Source organism: Phalacrocorax carbo, chromosome 1, assembly GCF_963921805.1.
Source record: "Phalacrocorax carbo chromosome 1, bPhaCar2.1, whole genome shotgun sequence".
Classification (NCBI taxonomy): Eukaryota; Metazoa; Chordata; class Aves; order Suliformes; family Phalacrocoracidae; genus Phalacrocorax; species Phalacrocorax carbo.
The window spans coordinates 209,582,808-209,600,695 of record NC_087513.1 but is presented as its reverse complement, the minus strand read 5'-3'; the positions used below and the strand labels follow the sequence as shown (position 1 = coordinate 209,600,695).

Here is a 17,888-nt window from a genome sequence, read left to right as displayed (position 1 = left end):
GGAACAACAGGCTTGTAAATCAGATTTTCTTTTCAGTGTTGCTGTTCTTGTGTGCCAACCTTGTGTATTTTATAATTCTTATGGAAGAATGGGAAAAAGAGATGGATAGCTTGTCTAGGCACATGATAATCTTGAGGATGAGCATGTTTTCTAATGTGTTACAGAACTAGTTTGATTATAGTTTGTATCTGTGTAATATGTAATTGCAAATTTGTGTTGGCACTGGCAATGGGAAGGGGAGGGGACATTGCATAGGAACTTCAGACAGACCCAGGAAATGATCTGCATTATATTATACTGCAACAGTTCTATAAAGATATAAATTGCATGTTAGTACGTCCATGTGTGTTGTATTCGGTGATTATAAAATACAGTTATCCTGTCTATGAAAACTAGTTTATTAGGATCTGTGGAAAGGGTCAAGGAATAAAACCACTTGTAAACCTTATTGTATATGTATCTATAAATGTTGTGTGAGATTACTGGAAGAGTACTAGTCACATTATTATGATTAAGTAATGTTTTGATAAGAATTATTTCTTAGATAATAATTGAATGTAGATACATAAACATGGAGATTATGTCTTTGTAATGTCAAGATTCATATTCTGTGCCTTTAGTCCCTTACTCTGGCAGGAGTAGCTCCGAATTGTTGCATTTTTCTGGCGTGCTCAGGCAGTGTGGGTTGCTTGTTAGGATTAGGAGGAAGCATCGGCCAATGCAGAATTTATAAATGACAGTCTGATGTATATTAGCAGCGTAGCTGCTATAGGTTGGACGTTCTGAGAAGTGCCAAGAGGGCAGAGAGTTAAATTTTACTTTCCATTGTCTCATACAGTACAGAACTTATTAATTGTTTTTACTGTTGGTCCTGCCATATTATTCCTTTTCACTGTATTTATGCCTCTGGCAGAGGTGTTGAAAAATGAGAAGTGAAACAAAAAATATTGTAGGTGTTACTAGCGTGTTATGTGTTTTCACTTGCAAAGAAAATGTTCTTGCAAATAAGGAAAGTGCTCCCTTCTTCTGGAGAAATGTACACAATTCATTAGAATGTACATTTTTCTAATTCCCTTTGATTGTTTGGCTGTGACTTCAACACTTCACTCTTTTATGGATATTTGTCATAATAACTATAGCTGTATTATAATAAATAAGCTTCTAAGAAGGTGCACTTGTAGAATAACAGGATGTTTTGGGTTGGAAGGCACATTTAAAGGCTATGGGAAGCATGGTACTACCTTCTTCTAGAGGCACCAAGACTGTTAGAAAGCAAAGAAGAAACTGAATATACTTGTTAAAACTGTTGTGAATGAAGCTGTTGAAATGTGCTTTGAGGACTGGCTGAAGCCAGCCTGTTACCGGAACTCTGATTAGGTCAGTTGTACCTTATGGGTTTCTAAGACAGAGAAGTCAAATAGCTCAGTGAAGAGCCTGTTTTTTAAGACCTCTGTGATTACCCACAGGGAAAAAAATCACAGAATCACAGAATGGCAGGGTTGGAAGGGACCTCTGGAGATCACACCCAGAGCAGGGGGCACAGAAATCCATCGAGGCGGGATTTGAATGTCTCCAGGGAAGGGACTCCACAGCCTCCCTGGGCAGCCTGTGCCGCTGCTCTGGCACCTGCACAGGAAAGGGTTTTTTGACTCAGATTGAGGTGGAACTTCCTGTGTTCCAATTTGTGCCCATTGTCCCTTGGCCTGTCATGGGGCACTGCTGAAAAAAAGTCTAGTCCCATCGTCCTGACACCCACCCTTCAGATATTAGTAAGTATTGATGAGATCCCCCCTCAGTCTTCTCTTCTCCAGGCTGAACAAACCCAGGTCTCTCAGCCTTTCCTCATAAGGGAGATGCTCCTGTCCCCTGATCATCTTGGTAGCTCTCTGCTGGACTTGCTTGAGCTGTTCCCTGTCTTTCTTGACCAGGGGAGCCCAGAACTGGACACAGAACTCCAAATGTGGTCTCACTAGGGCAGAGTAGAGGGGGAGGATAACCTCTCTCGACCTGCTGGCCACACTCCTTTTAATGCACCCCAGGACACTGTTGGCCGCCTTGGCCTCAAGGGCCCAGTGCTGGCTCAGGGTCACCTTGCTGTCCCCCAGCACTCCCAGGTCCTTCTCAACAGAGCCTCTTTCCAGTAGTTCAGCCCCCAGCCTGTACTGGTGCCTGGGGTTGTTCCTCCCCAGGGGCAGGACCTTGCACTTGCTCTTGCTGAATTTCATGAGGTTCCCCTCGGCCCAGCTCTCCAGCCTGTCCAGGTCTCGCTGGATGGCAGCATGGCCTTCTGGTTCTCTTAATGAATGAGGTTCTCTTTAGTGTTTTGTAGATGTGCTGGTGTTTCAAATGCATTTAAGTTATGTTTTGGTAATAGCTAAACAGCAAACTTCAATTTCTTTGGATTCTTGTGCAAAAAAATTATTTATTAATGAGTTTTAAGAACTGTAACTGAAGCTATTAAAAGGGGCAAAATTACAGTTTTGATGAAATTAGTTGTCATGCTGCCTGCTAGCATTTTTCTTCCTGCATTTTGTAATTAATTAAACCAAAGAAAGTTTAACTACAGCCACCTAAAAGTTCTGTGGCAGTTTTGAAGGGACCCTTCTGGGATTGCCCCCTGCTCCCCCCGAAGGCTGCATTAATGTTTACGTACTGGCTGTTAACATTATAGTGGCGCCTGTCTCGTCGCTACATTTCAGACTGTGTCACTGATGGTATTATAAAACTTGAGATTTAGGGCTTTTATAATTTGGTTGTAAAATCTTGCTCTGGGCAAGTATTCGCAACATGTTTATAGTTGAAAACATTAGGTGGTTTTCATCAAAAATTCAGTATAGTGGACTCAGAAAAATATTTAAAGTATATGTATTTAAAAAGTGATATAGTGCAAGAGTGCACGTTATAGAGAATGTCTATATATATGTGTATGTTTGGTGTTCTTGGAAACAAAATTATTACTATGTATTGCTTAGAAAAGTGGCAGGAATATTTGTGCAAGAACAATATGGAATATTTAGGCTGTATGTTTGTTCTCCTGACGAAATATTCAGTTGCTGTTAGGGTTATTTGCTTGCTATACATGCCATTAGACTAAAGACATAAAGGAAGAGTATGACAGCATAGTCATGGTAAAAAGAATAAGCTGTAAATAAATATAGTGTTTTTATAAGTGTGTCCATTCAAGTACAAATTTGTTGTTATGTATTTCTGTATATAGACTTGAGGTGACAATATCCTTTTTCAAAATGTTTTATGGTTTAGTTTGACATTGTGTTTTAGGGAAACCTGTAAATCACCAGTATGGGGGTGTGTGTGAGATCCAAACAAGTAAACAAACCCTTTTAAAACAGTAAGTGTTTTTTGCAAGCTTTAGTCTTACTTGCTACAGGTAAGAAAGAGAGAGAGAAAGCTACACTGAGGGATGATTTTTTGCATATTTTTTGTGCTGTAGTGAAAAAACCCTCAAGTTTGGATAACTCACATGAGCATTTTATGTTGTAATCTGGTAAGGAGAGCTAGCAGGGAACAAATTATTTTAGAGTTTTACTCCTTTAGAGTGATTATTACTGTGAAATATGGAGCCAAGCTGTAGAACTTAATGGGAACACCTTTTGTTTCTAAACCAAAATACGTTAAAATCCATTGCACTTCAGCAACTGCCTCAGTGAGACCCAGTGTTTGAGATCTGTGTTTTTATAGTAACAGCATGTGAATGCTTGAACATATTTTGCTGCATGGTTTGAGGGCTGCCACTGCTATAGTTATCAGAGGGAGGGAAAACACTGATTGTTCAAGGTTGCCTGGGAGTGCAGGAGTCGATCTGGAAGACGCTGTGATTGTGGGAACATTGTGAATGGTGGGTAGCTCGGGACTGGCAGCTCTTGGGAACATTCTTCATGGAAAGTAGCATCTCTTCCTGACTTTGGATCTTGGTGGGAGCTCTTGCCCAGCACAGGGCTAAAGTATTTCTAATCAATGATTTACAGTAATTTGTTTTTCTGAGAAATGGGATCACCTGGCTTATGCTATGTTTGTCCTGCCACACTCAGTCTCCAGTTTGGGGGGGAAAAAAAAAACCCAATAGCTTGGTATTTTACACTAGAAAGATTGATGATCTCGGTAGGGTATTTCCCTGGCAATCATAATGTTGATATTTGCAAAGAGATTTCTATTTTTCATTTATTGTTACAGCGTTACATGTTAATTCTGGAAAAACGCCCTGAAGCTGATTTAGCTGTGTTCAGTTAAATCAATATTAGTGAAGTCAGTCTTTAAGAGCCACCTTTTATAAGCACGGGAGCAGGCAATTCCACTGCGTCATAAGTCAAGCAAGCGGGGCGGAAGACCAGCTTGGCTGAACAGAAAACTGCTTGTGGAGCTCAAGAGGAAGAAGAGACTGTATGATCTCTGGAAGCAAGGTCAGGCTTTGCAGGAAGATTACAGAGCCGTGGTTTGCATAAGCAGGCAGAAGACACGAAAGGCCAAAAGCTCAATTAGAGTTGAAACTGGCCAGTGTTGTATCTGACAGCAAGAAGAGCTTTTTAAAGTACGTTAATAGCAAAAGGAGGTCCAAATAAAACATTGGACTGATACTTGTCAAAGATGGTCACCTGACTAACAGGGATGAATTAAAAGTGGTCAGTGCTTTTTTTGGTCTCAGTCTTTAACAGTACTGGTAGACCTTGGGCTGCCCGGTCCTCTGAGTTGGAGGACCACAAGTGCGGGAGCAGCGACTTTCCGTTTGTGCACCGTGAAATTGTAAGGGACCAGCTGCATGTTCCCCAGTCCATGAAGCTTGATGGGTTTCACCCCAGAGTACTAAAGGAGCTGGCCGGTGTTATGGCAGGACCCCTCTCGATCACCACATCAAAGGCCTCGGGAGTCTGGGGAGGTCCCTGCTGACTGGAAGCTAGCCAATGTTATTCTAGTCTACAAAAAGGGCATGAGGGAAGGCCCAGGGAACTACAGACCTCTTAATCTAACCTCAGTTCCTGGAAAAATTATGGAGAAAATTATACTGGGTACTCTGGAAAGGCATTTAAAGAATAATGCAATCATCAGGCACAGTCAGCATGGGTTCACAAAAGCAAAGTCCTGTTTAACTAATTTGATATCCTTCTATGAGAAGGTCACCTGCCCAGTGGAAGAAGGGAAGACTATCATTTCAGTAGTAGTGGAGTTGTGAAGTGGTCCTGTGTGAAGTAAGAGGAGGTCCTCTGTGGGTCATAAAAAGATGCTGTGTTACTAGCAAGGTGTAAACTGTGTCCTCCATTTGTAAAAGTCGCTGCAGAGTTAAATTTGCTGCATTTAAATGAACTGGGGAAACCATTTTGTTCTTTATGCAAGAAAGATCCTCTCCCCCATACTGTGCTCTTAATTATTCCTACAATCGGTCTATCCTTCACACTTGCCCTTTACTCTTAGTGATTCTGTGTATACACAGAAGATGTAGGTATAATCCTTTACTTCTGCATGCCTTCTAAAAAGAAGCGGTTACAGTCAACACATTGACTTTTCTAACCACCTGAAACATGTGTTTCTATTTCATGCCAGTCATCTCTTCCCAAGCAGTTGAGTGAATCACCATTATGTGTCTCAGTAACAAAGGCAGTCCAGATAACTGTCTTAAGCTAGATTTCATCCGCTTCAGATGGCAGGAATTTGGCAAGATGAACCCTATACTTGTGAAGAAGGATCCTTGGGGATCACTGATTCCAGTCCCATGCATTTATAGTCAATCAGCCAAGGTTATAAACTAATCAAGCTTCTGAAAAACTGTAACCATGTCTGCAGAGGTGTCCAGCAACCAGGTTTCACAAATTTTCAGCCTGCAGCATTCGAGTGTTGGAAAAATTTGGTCCAGCTTGCTTCTGTGGTCCTTGAAGTCCTGCACAAGATGGAAGAGCAGGAGAACAGCTACAGCTCTATAGTCAAGAATCCATTTTCTGGGAAAACACAGACAGACAGAGTAAGAACACTGGAAGATCCCATGTAAAATACATACCTGTGATTCCAGAGATGCTGTAGAATGTGTTGCAGACATCTGGGTGAGCCTGTACAGACTGGGTTTGTTTCCTCTTAGAGTTGATCACGGTCAGGTCTGAGCTGGATCATGCAGGACTATTTGGTTTCACTTGCTCAATGGTCTCTGGTTCCCTGAGTTTCAGGAGGATTTACCAACTTAGGCACAGCCATAAGGTTACTTCATAAAGGCATCACAGGCAGCACCCATTAAGCTCTGGACTACCTCTGTCAGTTCGCGTGGGGCCAGCCTAGATGGACCAAGGGCAGTGCTAAGGTCAGGCTACAAGCTCCGATAGATCCCATGTGACTCTGTGTAGCTAGCTCTTCCTGCGTTGCTCCATGAGTAATTGAGACTTGATTAATAAAAAATAAATTTTAAACTTTAATTATATTCTAAGGACCACTTTTGGCAAATTTGTTTTTGAAATGTTCACTTTGTAGGCTGAAAACTAAGTAAAAGCTATTTATTCATCTGCATACTAGTATAATTTTGTATTCTGCTTTTCATCCTTAACCCCCAAAACCCTACAAAAAAACCTAGAAAACTTATAGTCCTGTTTAAATGTCTACAGATAAAATGTTAAAATTCAGACTGCTGAGCATTGGACTGTTCTGCAAGTCTGACTTGGATTCAAATGGCACAGACGGAGGATTAATTACTCTGCTCTGTCTGCTCAGCACTAGCATCCAGGAGACACTCATTTGGACTTCCTTGGCTTAAGCAAACACTTAATAAGTCTTCTGTGTCTGAGTGCTTGTGTGTAACATGCAGCTCCCAGAGGGGGAATAATAAATATTCTGGTAGTATGGAATAAAGTTCAGATGCTGCCGAGGTGCTCTGGCTATAGCGCTGGCTGATGTGGCAATGAAAAGCCTGACGTTCACCTGGCGAGATAACATCTGTGCCTACCGTGCCTCTGGTACCATGGCTGAAAGTCTTTGAGGGAACTTCTCTGTGATAAGTTCCTCAGGTCTACTTGTAGGGTATTTTTTTTTTTGATAGTACAGATGAGAGGAGCTTAAAAATCTTTGTTTCCATACGAGCCATGCATAAATCCACCTATAAACCTAAGTGAAGTGACTCTTTGCTGTAGCCTTGTTGCTCCCAAGGGGTTAACGTTGTTGCTAGCTCCTGCAGCAGGAAAAGCGTAGAGGTAGAAACCTAGAATGGTAATGATTTGCTATATTTAACCATGCAAGGGTTTTCTGTGGTGAAGATTTCAGCAGTGTACTGTGGTTAAACATCTTGCTTCCCCTTCCTGCCCTCTCCCCTCCACATCCCAGGACAGAAAATGACACGTTTTTATTTCCTTTAGTAAGTCCGTAGTGTTTCTTGTAATCAGATGACCTCCACTCTGGATTGAAACTTTTTGATAAAGTAAGCGTATGCTGTTAAAACCTTCTCCCAAAGATGGTCTGTCTGAAAAGCAGGAACAACAGACTCCACAGCATTAAAGGCAAGCATAAAACAGGTCTCATGAATTTGGGCCAGTACCTGTCATTGCAGTCCATGCTTCTCCAACTTTAGTAAAAGACTGAAACAATATGGACTCTCTGGTACTACATCATTTTGTCTACTTGAAGGAATTTGTATGTGCTCCGTCTTGCTTCATCAATGATAAGTTTTTCCTTTTAAGCTCTTGTTCAATGTCCGTTATTCATTCCTCATGAGCAATGGACTGAGGAACTAGCAAAAATGTTCTAATATCAACTGTTGGCATTTTGGATCTTTGAGCTTAAAGTTAGCAAATAATAGGTTCAAACTGGACTTGCCAGTAACTTCTTTCTGTCTTTGGTAGGTGGAGTATCACATTAATGTCTGTAGTATCTTGCATAATTCATCATCAAATACTGATGTCCTGACAGAAATTGACTTCTTGGTCAGTAGGGATGTGTTGAAATTACTCTCAGTCAAGCTTTTAGCATGGCTTACCTGCCTTTCTAGAGAAGGTTTTACACGGCTTCTGACACTGCTGTTCCTTGGGACCCCTTGTGTTCTGGGCCTTTATGGATGTAGGTACACTCTTAACAGCGTTAATATGTCTTCTGCATGACTAATTCATAGTTCCTAACTGGATTTGAAGCCTGTTTTTAATATGACTTAATATGCTGTCATTGAGATTCTAAAGGGGAAAGAAATGTAAATGGCACTGTATGTTGGCAAGTCTAACTCCGTACCCTACTTCTGATGGAATAGCTGGTCTGCTGCTCCTGGATATAAGGGCATTTAGAAGTCAGTCGCACCATGTGAAAAGCTGCAGTAGTCTTCTGTTTGAGTTGGATTGCTTTGTCACCTTAGCTTTTTTTGTATATTGCTTCGGGTGTTTTGTAAACGGTGTAATCTGATCGCAAATGTAATCATTAAAACATTATGAGTCTAAATAGAAGATTAGCTCTAAACATGCAAACAAAACAATTGCTACTAGTTTGACAGACTAGAAAAAGGGCATTAGGCTGCTTAAGTCTTTTGAAATAGATGAAAAAACTGATTTCAGTAGCTAATCAAAAAAACTTGTATTGTGGAAGGGACCTTCTCAAACTGGGTACAGAATATGGCTTGGGGAGTGAAAGGCAGCTATTTCAAGGGGCCTCTTGGGAAGCCTCTGGAGCTGCTTCTTGCTGAGCTGCTGTGGTGTGGGTTTGGGATGTGCAGATAGGCTCTGGGAGAAGGGCTCTTAACCTGAGAAGGGCTGGAGGGTAGAGGTGGAGAACAGGCCAAATAGTGGATGAATTTCAACTGGTGTTATGACAACCCCAAGCTGTCTGCAGGAGTAGTAACATTATATGAGGATTTTTTTCTCCTTCTTCCTGTCCTTCTCACTCCCAAAATATTCTGAATGTATGCCCAAGGCCAGTGAATATTGCATATCCCTGCAACTCTGAAATTTTTGTGCCCTGTCTTGCTCTTCTTCCTAATTTTTATTGATGGTTCTGTCCATTACGTCCTCTTTTTGCTATGAAACAGTAGTGATTGCCAGCAAAATATGGAGAAGCAATGACCCGTTGCTGCTAAGGATCCCCAACACAGTCTTGCTCAAAAAGAGAGTATTAGCTTTTGTGCCCTATGCACATACCTTCCAGGCAGAGCAGCCAAGCAACACATGTTGTATCCCAACTGAGAAGGTGCCCAGAAAAGAACTGAGTGTTTTCTTTTTGATTGACTGAGCTGATTAAAAACAATTGTGTGTTACTATCAACAGTCCAAAGAAATTGTTATTTGGGGCCTTATTTAAGGCTAGATAGACCTTCTATACCAAGAATGTTAATAATATAAAAAATTGCTGGAAATCCTTCATTTCTTTTCCTGAGGTTTGATTAATTTGTTATTCTTCTGTTATCTACTAGTCAATCCTTTTATGAAACTAATAAGCTTTTTGGAATCTGATTTTTATCTCTTCATGGAATCTTGTGAGGTTAAATCACACTTTAATTAAGAGATTTTTTCCCCCCTCTGTAGGTCAGCCTTTGTTTTGACTCTGTTGGCTCTGTAGACACCATAGAGGAATGGGGAGAGGAGGAAGAGGGAGGGAATGTTGAAAGAAAATCGGTAAAATAGAGTATAAAATAGTTAAAAAATTAAACTATAGATGTTATCTTGTGTTGCACTAGCTGAAAACTCAGTAAGAATTATTGGTACTAATTTAACTGGAATGTATTACTGTAGATATATTTTCTTTTTGGCTTCTCTCCCTTTCCAGTTTTCTCATACCCTTTCTTTGGCATGTGTTCAAATTGTAGAACATGTTGAGTTTCTTTTCTTTCCTTTTAAGAACAACCAATTCTGAGTATTTGTAAGAAAAAAAATAACTGTTTTACTTAACTTGTAATGTGCTTGAAGCAAGAATTGCTGATTTGCAGTTTTGAGCAATTTCAGTTTCCCAACCTGTTAAGTGTCCATTTCCTACTTTGATCAACCCAAAATTTTGAAATGGAAAATTCCTTTAAAAAAAAAACAACCAGTGGCGTGTGGGTCCTTAAACTGTATTTTTTGACATGAAGTTATGTTCCTGAATATTATCTTCGTGTGAAAGACTTGCTACTGGTATTTACTAAGCTCAAAAAGTAATAATTTTCTTTTTTGAAAACTTATTGCTTAGGTCTGTTTTCATAATTTTCGGCATTATTTTAAAGCTTATCTGTTCCTGCTGATTTTAAGTGAACTTTTGCACCAGGATTTCACTGCTGGCCTCCAGCTGTCAGTAGGAAATTGGTGGGTGTGAGAGACTAACGATACCCTAAACATAATCTGTAGTACTTGTGTTATTACAGGGATACAATCGCAACTCCAGATCTATAGTTGGTTAGCTTGTGGTGTCAAGCTGCTGTAGAGCAGAAAAAAAAACCCTTTTCATTTTGACCTTTTCTTTTCAGGGGAAACCTGTGATTTGTGTGTTTGATTTAATTCTGCAGGTTATAAAGTGGTGTGTTTTACAGAGTGTGGGGGGGGAGGGAAGCTGGGGGGAGGAATTCTTCCTGTTTTTGCAGACCACAAATCCTGTCTGGGGAGCCATTACAGACTATTATGTTAGCTTCTTAGTTTATGTTCAGAAGTTAAAGCCAGAGTTAACTCTTTCTGTCTTTTTCTTTTTTTTTTTTTAAAAAAAGGACAAATGTTCTCAAATTTTACTATAACAAGTCAGTACAGTGTAAGTTACATGTTCTTTACCTTTTTTTTACATTCCACTCCAGATATACCTTTGAATCCACTGATTCCTTTAAAAATAGTTTTATTTGTGATTTCTTAGACTTGTAGAGAATCCAGAAAAGAATTATTGGTCAAAATAAGGTGGTAACTGTCAGACTATGCAGTAGACTCAATGAATGGTGGTATTCATATAAAATTAAAACTTGAATTTTTAGGAAACTTATTAAAAAAAATTGGTTGCCCCCCCCCCCCCCAATTCACAAAGTTAAAGCCGCGTTTAGTTCAGATCTTGTCGTATAGGTCACAAGAAACGGTAAGTTCGACTTGTTTCGTTCTAGAACCTATTTATTCTCAGGTCGAGCTTGTTGGTTTGAGAAGACTAAGAATTTTTGGAAAAGCAAATAGTAGGAACATGATGTTTTGGACGGGGGATGAAGTTAGAAAGATTTATAGCAGAGCTAAAACTATTTTTGTCTTAGCAGTGAGTTAGATACTTTTATTTTGTGGGTTTTGCCCCCCAGCTGTTTAAGCTTACTGTGTACGTGGAGAAACATAACCCATCAGTGAGGCTGTTTAATCAGAGAACATGTTCTCTTAATTGCATGCGTAAAGATTTTGAACATGCTGCTTTGTCTGTCTTTAGGCTCCTTCTAGTCATCGCTGCTGCTTACTGCTGCTGTGCACTGGGCAGGGGGCCTGGGTGTACTTGCCCCCGTGTGTACCTCGCCCTGTGGTGCGAATTCGCTGTCTCGCTGTTACAGCTCACACCTAGAGCTACTCTCACTCAGAGAGGTGCCTGTTTAGTCAATTGATGGGAATTTTGTACATAGTGGTTTTCGTCTTGCTGTAGTTATTTCCTGTTATTTCTGACTTGGTCACTTATTTCCGCTTCAGTTTTGAGCAAGAAAAAAAAAAGTGATCATAAACAAGAATCTAGTAAAAAATGCAATTGTAGTTCAAATATGTTTAATTGCAGTGAATGTTTAGATTTCAGGATGTCTACTCAGAAAGGTTTGTGGTTTAACTGAAACAAGGCAATTAGAGACAACAATGCTTTAAACTTCGTATTGACAAATAGAGTTCTTGATGAGAAAGCGGCAGGGACTGGAGCGCTGCGTATTAGACATATGAGATGGACAGGGGCAAGGCAAAATGTATCAAAGAAAGAAATATGCAAAAGGAGGAGTGAAGACAGAGAGAGAAGTAGCTTCAAAATGACAGGTGCCTACCTCTCTCCTGTGGCCGTTCAGAGAAAGAGATGATGTTTGCTTTCTGTTGGACAGTTTCCACGAGTGCTGCCGTGGTTGCAATAATTAATTTATGGTAAAATTTCCAAGAGCATAAGAATGTTCTGAAGATTCATCCCACCTTCAGGCAAGTTTTTTTTTGTTGTTGTCATTGCTTTTTTTAGCTTAGCAACAACTCTATATTTAAGGAAAACCATAAATATATTGAAGGAAAACCATAAATAAGGAGAGAGAACTGGCAGTGAGTTTTGTAGGAAGAAACATCTTGGTTGTGTTTTAAAAATTGGTATTTTGTATGATTTGCTATTACATGAAGCAAAAGCTTATGCTACTTGTGAAAGTGAAGTTATTCTTTGAATTATAACATGTCAAGCTAAGCAAGAAAGCATTCTTTAGGAAGCTGTTCCACTAACAGTATGTTGGCATGCAGATTTGGGCAGTTGTCATTGCTTCTATTGGCATCAATAGGATTTTTAACTCCTGTGTAAGGGGAATAGCACTTTGGCCTCAATCAAATAGCTTTTCCAGAATTTACAGCACTTAGATAAAAATATAAATACCTTGCTCACAGGCAGATGTGTTCAGAGTCTGGGTGGCACTTAGTGATTTCTTTGGCTTTAAAATACTATTGATTAAACAAAGAATAGGAAATCTGTAATCTTTTTTCTTGTATTTCCATTTTAAGTCCTTGAAGATAAGTTCTGAGAAGTTGGGACAGTTTCAGTAAAGAGCCATGAATATGTGTGTGTGGTTGTTTTTTTTTTTTTTTTTTTTTTTTTTGTAGAGTGATAGAATTGTTCAGATGAGCCTTAGGAAGTCAGCTAATGCAGCTTCCTGCTCGGAGCACGACCAGCACTGAGTTCAGACCGGCTTGCTTAGGGATTTGCGTGGTCAGCCTTGCAAACCTCTTGGGGACCAACAACCCCTGTGGGTCCCTGTTCCGATACTTGGCTGTCTTGATGGAGAAAATGCTGTTTCCTCAGGTCAAGTCATAACCTCCCCAGCCATGCTCATGGTCCTCCCCACTGGTTGATCAATGCCTGTTTTGTACTGGGGACCAAAACTGGGCGCAGTACTCTGCGTCGTGTAGTGAGTGCCAAGTAAAGGGGATTAATCATTTCCCTTGACCTCCTACCTACACTGCTGGTAATACAGCCCAGTACACTGCTAGGCTTCCTTGCTATTTTTATCCTATAGCTTTCTGGTTTTTTTAACAGTTATTTTAGACTCTTTCCTCTGGGCAGTGCAATCACAAAAATATGTGGTTCTCTGAGGTTTATCGGCTATAGTTTAAGAGCTATTGCTGTTAGAATTTGTTATGAACATTACCAAGTTGTCCGAAAAGCAAATTTTATCAAGTGAAACTTTTCTTTGAGGAAGGTACAAATGAACAGGAGAATTATTTTCTGGAAGCCCATGGTCTGTTTTTAATTTAAACCTTAAAAATGGAATCTGTGACTGTGGAATTGCGCAGCCACAGATGATGTGACCTGTGCTGAATACCTAAACTCTGAGACATTGCCTGCTCAGTTCTCTAACAAGCATACAAGAAAATTCATGTGACAGTGTGAACTGGGGGAAATAAAAGGAGAAACAAAATGAAAAGTATGCTGAACTCTACTGCTCGTTGGTACTTGAATTAAAGCGTATTTTAAAAATTTTTGTTTTACGCAATCCTCCTTTTCAAGTAAAAGATACCAGTCTTGTTGAGACTCTTTCAAACAGTTCTTCTTCTGTTCTTTAATTTTATACAACAGACTGGCAGGTTGGGCCAGGACATGCCATCCCACCTCTTGTCCCGCAGATGCAGCTCTCTCAGATGCTGACTTAGGTCCTTGTCCTAGTTCAGCCTTGGTCTGGCACTCAAGAATTTTGCCCCTAGCTTGTGATTTTCCTTCCTGAATTAAAGATCACATATGTCATTAGAAACGGAGCAGGGTATGGGAGATACTATTGGTTGAAGAGGTGGGAGGGAGGCAGTGAGAAGCCAAAGTGAAGATCTTGATGCAAGCGGCCCGTGGAAGAAAAAGGCATGAGACGGAGATGATGGAAGAGGAAGGGGCAGTAAGGATTTGTGTGCATCTGCTTGGGCTTTCCTGTAGTGACCTTGCCGGACCATTACTGGTGTAACTATCTGCTGATGTTGGTGCTCCTGAGATTAACGTTCAGCACTGGTTTATAGACTTTGGGGGTGAAACGTTAGCCGTTTATTAGTATCTTTAAACCTCCCCAAAGCAGGTGGTTAGACATGGCTGACTAATTATTTTTGTTATTTAATTATTTCCTGCTCTTGTAATACCATTTCCCAATTATATTCTTCTCTTATTTACCAGCTGCTGTTTTAATACAGTCCTTGGGTTGTACCAGTGACCCTTTTGCTTGGCCTACCTCCATCTTCCTGTTCTGTTTTCCATCAGCTGTCATTGCTACAAAATAGTGCAACGTTTTCTGAACTTCCACCCACTTTTTAGCAGTAGAGTTCAGGGTTGGGTTAGGCTTGCTGGATCACATTTGCACAGGGCCAGGAAGAGTCCTATCCCCCCGGCCCCCCTTTTTTCCCTTTTGTTTTCCGAAACATGGGGCTATCTTATTTACTTATTTTTTAAACAGTCTTAGAATTAATTTGGAAGAAGAAAACTTTCTGCTTGGAGTTAGCCAGGGCCTCGTACAGCAGCAGATAGAGACTAGCTTTTGCCACAGGCACTTTCAGATGATGTCATCTAGCAACTTTCTGTATTTTCAGCTCCGGAAGTTACTTCCTTGTGCGCATTCGATGTCTGACGCTTTCCCTCCTCCCGACCACCTACTTCAGCATCAGTCTCGCTGCAGCTGCACTGCAGCTTCTGACTTCTTTCCTTCCTCTACTCTAGACCCTTTTCCTTTCTTTGTCTTTGCGGTTGGTGAGTTGCATTTTACACTTGGCCAAAAGGGACCACAATAGAAGCTAAAACTTCGTGAGATCAAATTCTTAGTTTTGTGGTACTTTAAAAAAAGGTCAGTGGGAGGCCACAATACCCTGCCTGCATGTCCTCCCTGCCTGCGTGACGTAGAGACTGGAGGAGAGAATCCACCAAGTGAATTATGCGCACATACAATAGTCGCGCTCTTTTGTGCACGCTATATGTAGTACACTTGTGAACGCGCTCACTGTACGCTTAAAGCTGCACCTGTCACTCAGTAGCTGGTGGTAGCTTCTTGCAGGTGAGTGAGTTACTGCAGGATGTGATTGAAGTTCTGATGTTTTCCAGAATACTCAAAGTGTATTGAGTTACTAAGTTAGCTCTCATGGGCAAATTTAATTCTGTGTTTCCAAACAGCTGAATGTTTGGATACTTATTTTAAACTTTTAATACTGTTACATGGGTTAAAAAGAAAAAAAATTCAAGAAACGTGAAATATCTAATATTTTTCCTCACAAGAACAAACTGAAGTTTACAGTGCACAGAACTGTATTGGCTGCCAGTTTGGTAATCATGAGCGTCAGGACACCAATATTACTTTATCATCTGAGCTAATTGGCTGAAAGACTAGGTGTTTGTTTACAGACCAGCTTGAGAGTTGAATTGATCTATTACATGAGGTGAATTTTCACCCCCTTCCTGGCCAGAGACATCATGCAGTATTTTGATGCTTTATTATAAGTTGTAGAGGTCTCTTTGCTTACTCTTTACAGACCTTATTCCCTGTCTGTTGTCTTTTTGTTCTTGTGTGCCTCATCCTCACCAAATCTTTATATTCAGGCTTTTTTAAATTTAGGTTTCTGTACTAGAGTCTTGTTTCTAATATCTGACGCAGAGTGGTACTGGGTGGAGAAGGTATCCAAAGAGCAGATTCCTAACTCTGCTTTTTTAGAAAAAACAAAACAGCAAAACAAAATAAAAAAAAACCAAAAAAATCCAAACTGATTTTGTTAGTTAATGTTCTCAATTTAAGCCAAATTTGAATCTGCCCTGTAAATAGAGAGCAACGTGTGGAACTCAGGATAGTGCATCGTTGCTTCCTGCGTATTCAACATGATGTGAAAGCACTAAAGCTTTTAAGTGGAGTATATCCCTGTACCTTAGGTATCTGCTATCAAAAACCTTTATGTGGATGTGTAGCTCGGCAAAGTTATGGACACCTAAATATGGGGTCAGAAAACACTGAATAAACTTGTTTCAGATGGCTGAAGCCTGGGAACTCTGCCATGGGAATTTCTCTGTTAATGGCTACCTGTGATTTTAGTTTGCTTGCTTCTTCAACTGACATGAGAGCAAGATCTGGTCAGTGAACATATCAGTCTCATAAGCACTTTATGAATGTTTGAAAACTTAAGGTCTCAGGAAAAAATGGAACGTACAAGCCTCAGTCAGACCTTCTGTTATTCATGTAGTAGCAATATAAAAAAATCCTGAACGATGTGAAGACAAAGATCAGGTTGTAAACTTGGTTCCATATTGAGAAACTTTAATGGTTAAACATGTGGTGCCTTCTATGTTATTTTTAAGTTTTGTGTGTAACAGCAGTGGGGACAGTAAGAAAAATCACAAATACTACAAGGCTGACAGTAAAATCAAGAAGTTAAGAACAGCATTCCAGTGAGGAACTCTGAAACGGAGTTTTCCAACCTTTGGCCGTAGTTTCTAAGCTAATCTTTGCAGAAGAGGAGGAAGGAATGAGAGCAAAGCGAATCCGCAGTGGTAAGGTTTTCCACTTTCTCAAGGCCGATGGTGACTTGTGAATGATGTACAGAAAATAACTGGCTTTTTTTTTGTTTTGGGTTTTTTCATCTGGACCCTACAGTGACATCTAGTACAGTCTGTTACTGGGGCAGCTCGTGTCTGCGTAGTCAGGAGTTCAGTTTTGGTCTTGTGCTGCAGGAGCATCAGCAAAATTGTGAGAGCATGAGCTTAAGTTTTACTTTTCCTGTCTAAATAGCAGGGTGAGCTATGGGTTGGGGCATAGGGACAGATCTGAAAATAGAAGGGGATAAAAATTAGATAAAGGTTAGAAGAGAAGATGGTGGCAGCTGTGCCAGGGCACTATTGGCATTGTGACTGTCAACCTGAAAAGGCAGGGCATACTGGCTTGAGCCAAGATTGCTGCATCGTCAGTCTCAGTAGAAAACACTTTTTGTGATAATGTAGACAGAAGGGCTAAGGCGCCTGATCACAAACCAGAAGTTTACACACAAGCATTTTTCTGTAAATCCACAATTTAACTTAGGCTTTGGCCACGGTTTGTATGCTTATGTTACCAGCTTGCACTTAGGCTTTTATTCTGTGATAAGTGCTGTGTAATTCAAGGTGCCTTGCCCCTTCATGAAGGCTTCAGGACTCGTGCAGTAGCAAGTTGCTATATATAACTTGGTTCATGTAATTCCTCACCGCTTTGGATACTGTGCTTCAAGGTGCTATTTTTGGTTTTGTACTTATTTTTCTATAGGTGGTAATGATTAAACCTCCGTCAATAATCTGTTTTTAAATTATCTTCTTTAATAACATATTTTTAATGCTTAAAGTGTTTTTCTTCAGTGTGCAAAAAGTTTTTAATTCATTCACTAATTTTATAATTTCTGTTTATAGGAGAGGTCTCCTCACAATTTACATGGCCAATCAAGTAAGTAGTCCTTTATTTCAAGAACAAAAATATGTAAGATCCATTGGAAATGCATCTTGTTTAAACCTGATGCTGAGGTTCATTGTCTTTTTAATGCCTCCAGGATTTTTCGTTAGGAATTATGTGTTATTAAGTAAATAATTTTATCTTAACAGCAAATTGTGACTGTAGGTCTTTTGGAAGTAGCTGTAAAGCAGAGGCTGAAATGTATTTCATTGTGCTATGTTCAAAATTGTTTGTATTATAGCCCCAAGAAAATGGGTAATTTTATATATCCCCTCCATAGTAGAATGGCATCTGTTACTTTTAATGTTCATTATTTAGCAGATGAGTAATCTGACACCATATACTCTAGTTTTGTAATAAGTTTCTCA

General features: G+C 40.0%; 1 protein-coding gene across 2 annotated transcripts in view; it reads left to right on the top strand.

Moving 5' to 3' along the window:
* Positions 1-17,888, top strand: part of TMEM135 (transmembrane protein 135) — a 188,239-nt gene that overhangs the window by 24,709 nt on the left and 145,642 nt on the right. For both annotated transcript variants that reach the window (XM_064441402.1, XM_064441400.1), the window contains exon 4: positions 17,481-17,514. In XM_064441402.1, the coding sequence (XP_064297472.1) occupies positions 17,481-17,514 (34 nt within the window). The remainder of the gene's footprint in view (positions 1-17,480; positions 17,515-17,888) is intronic.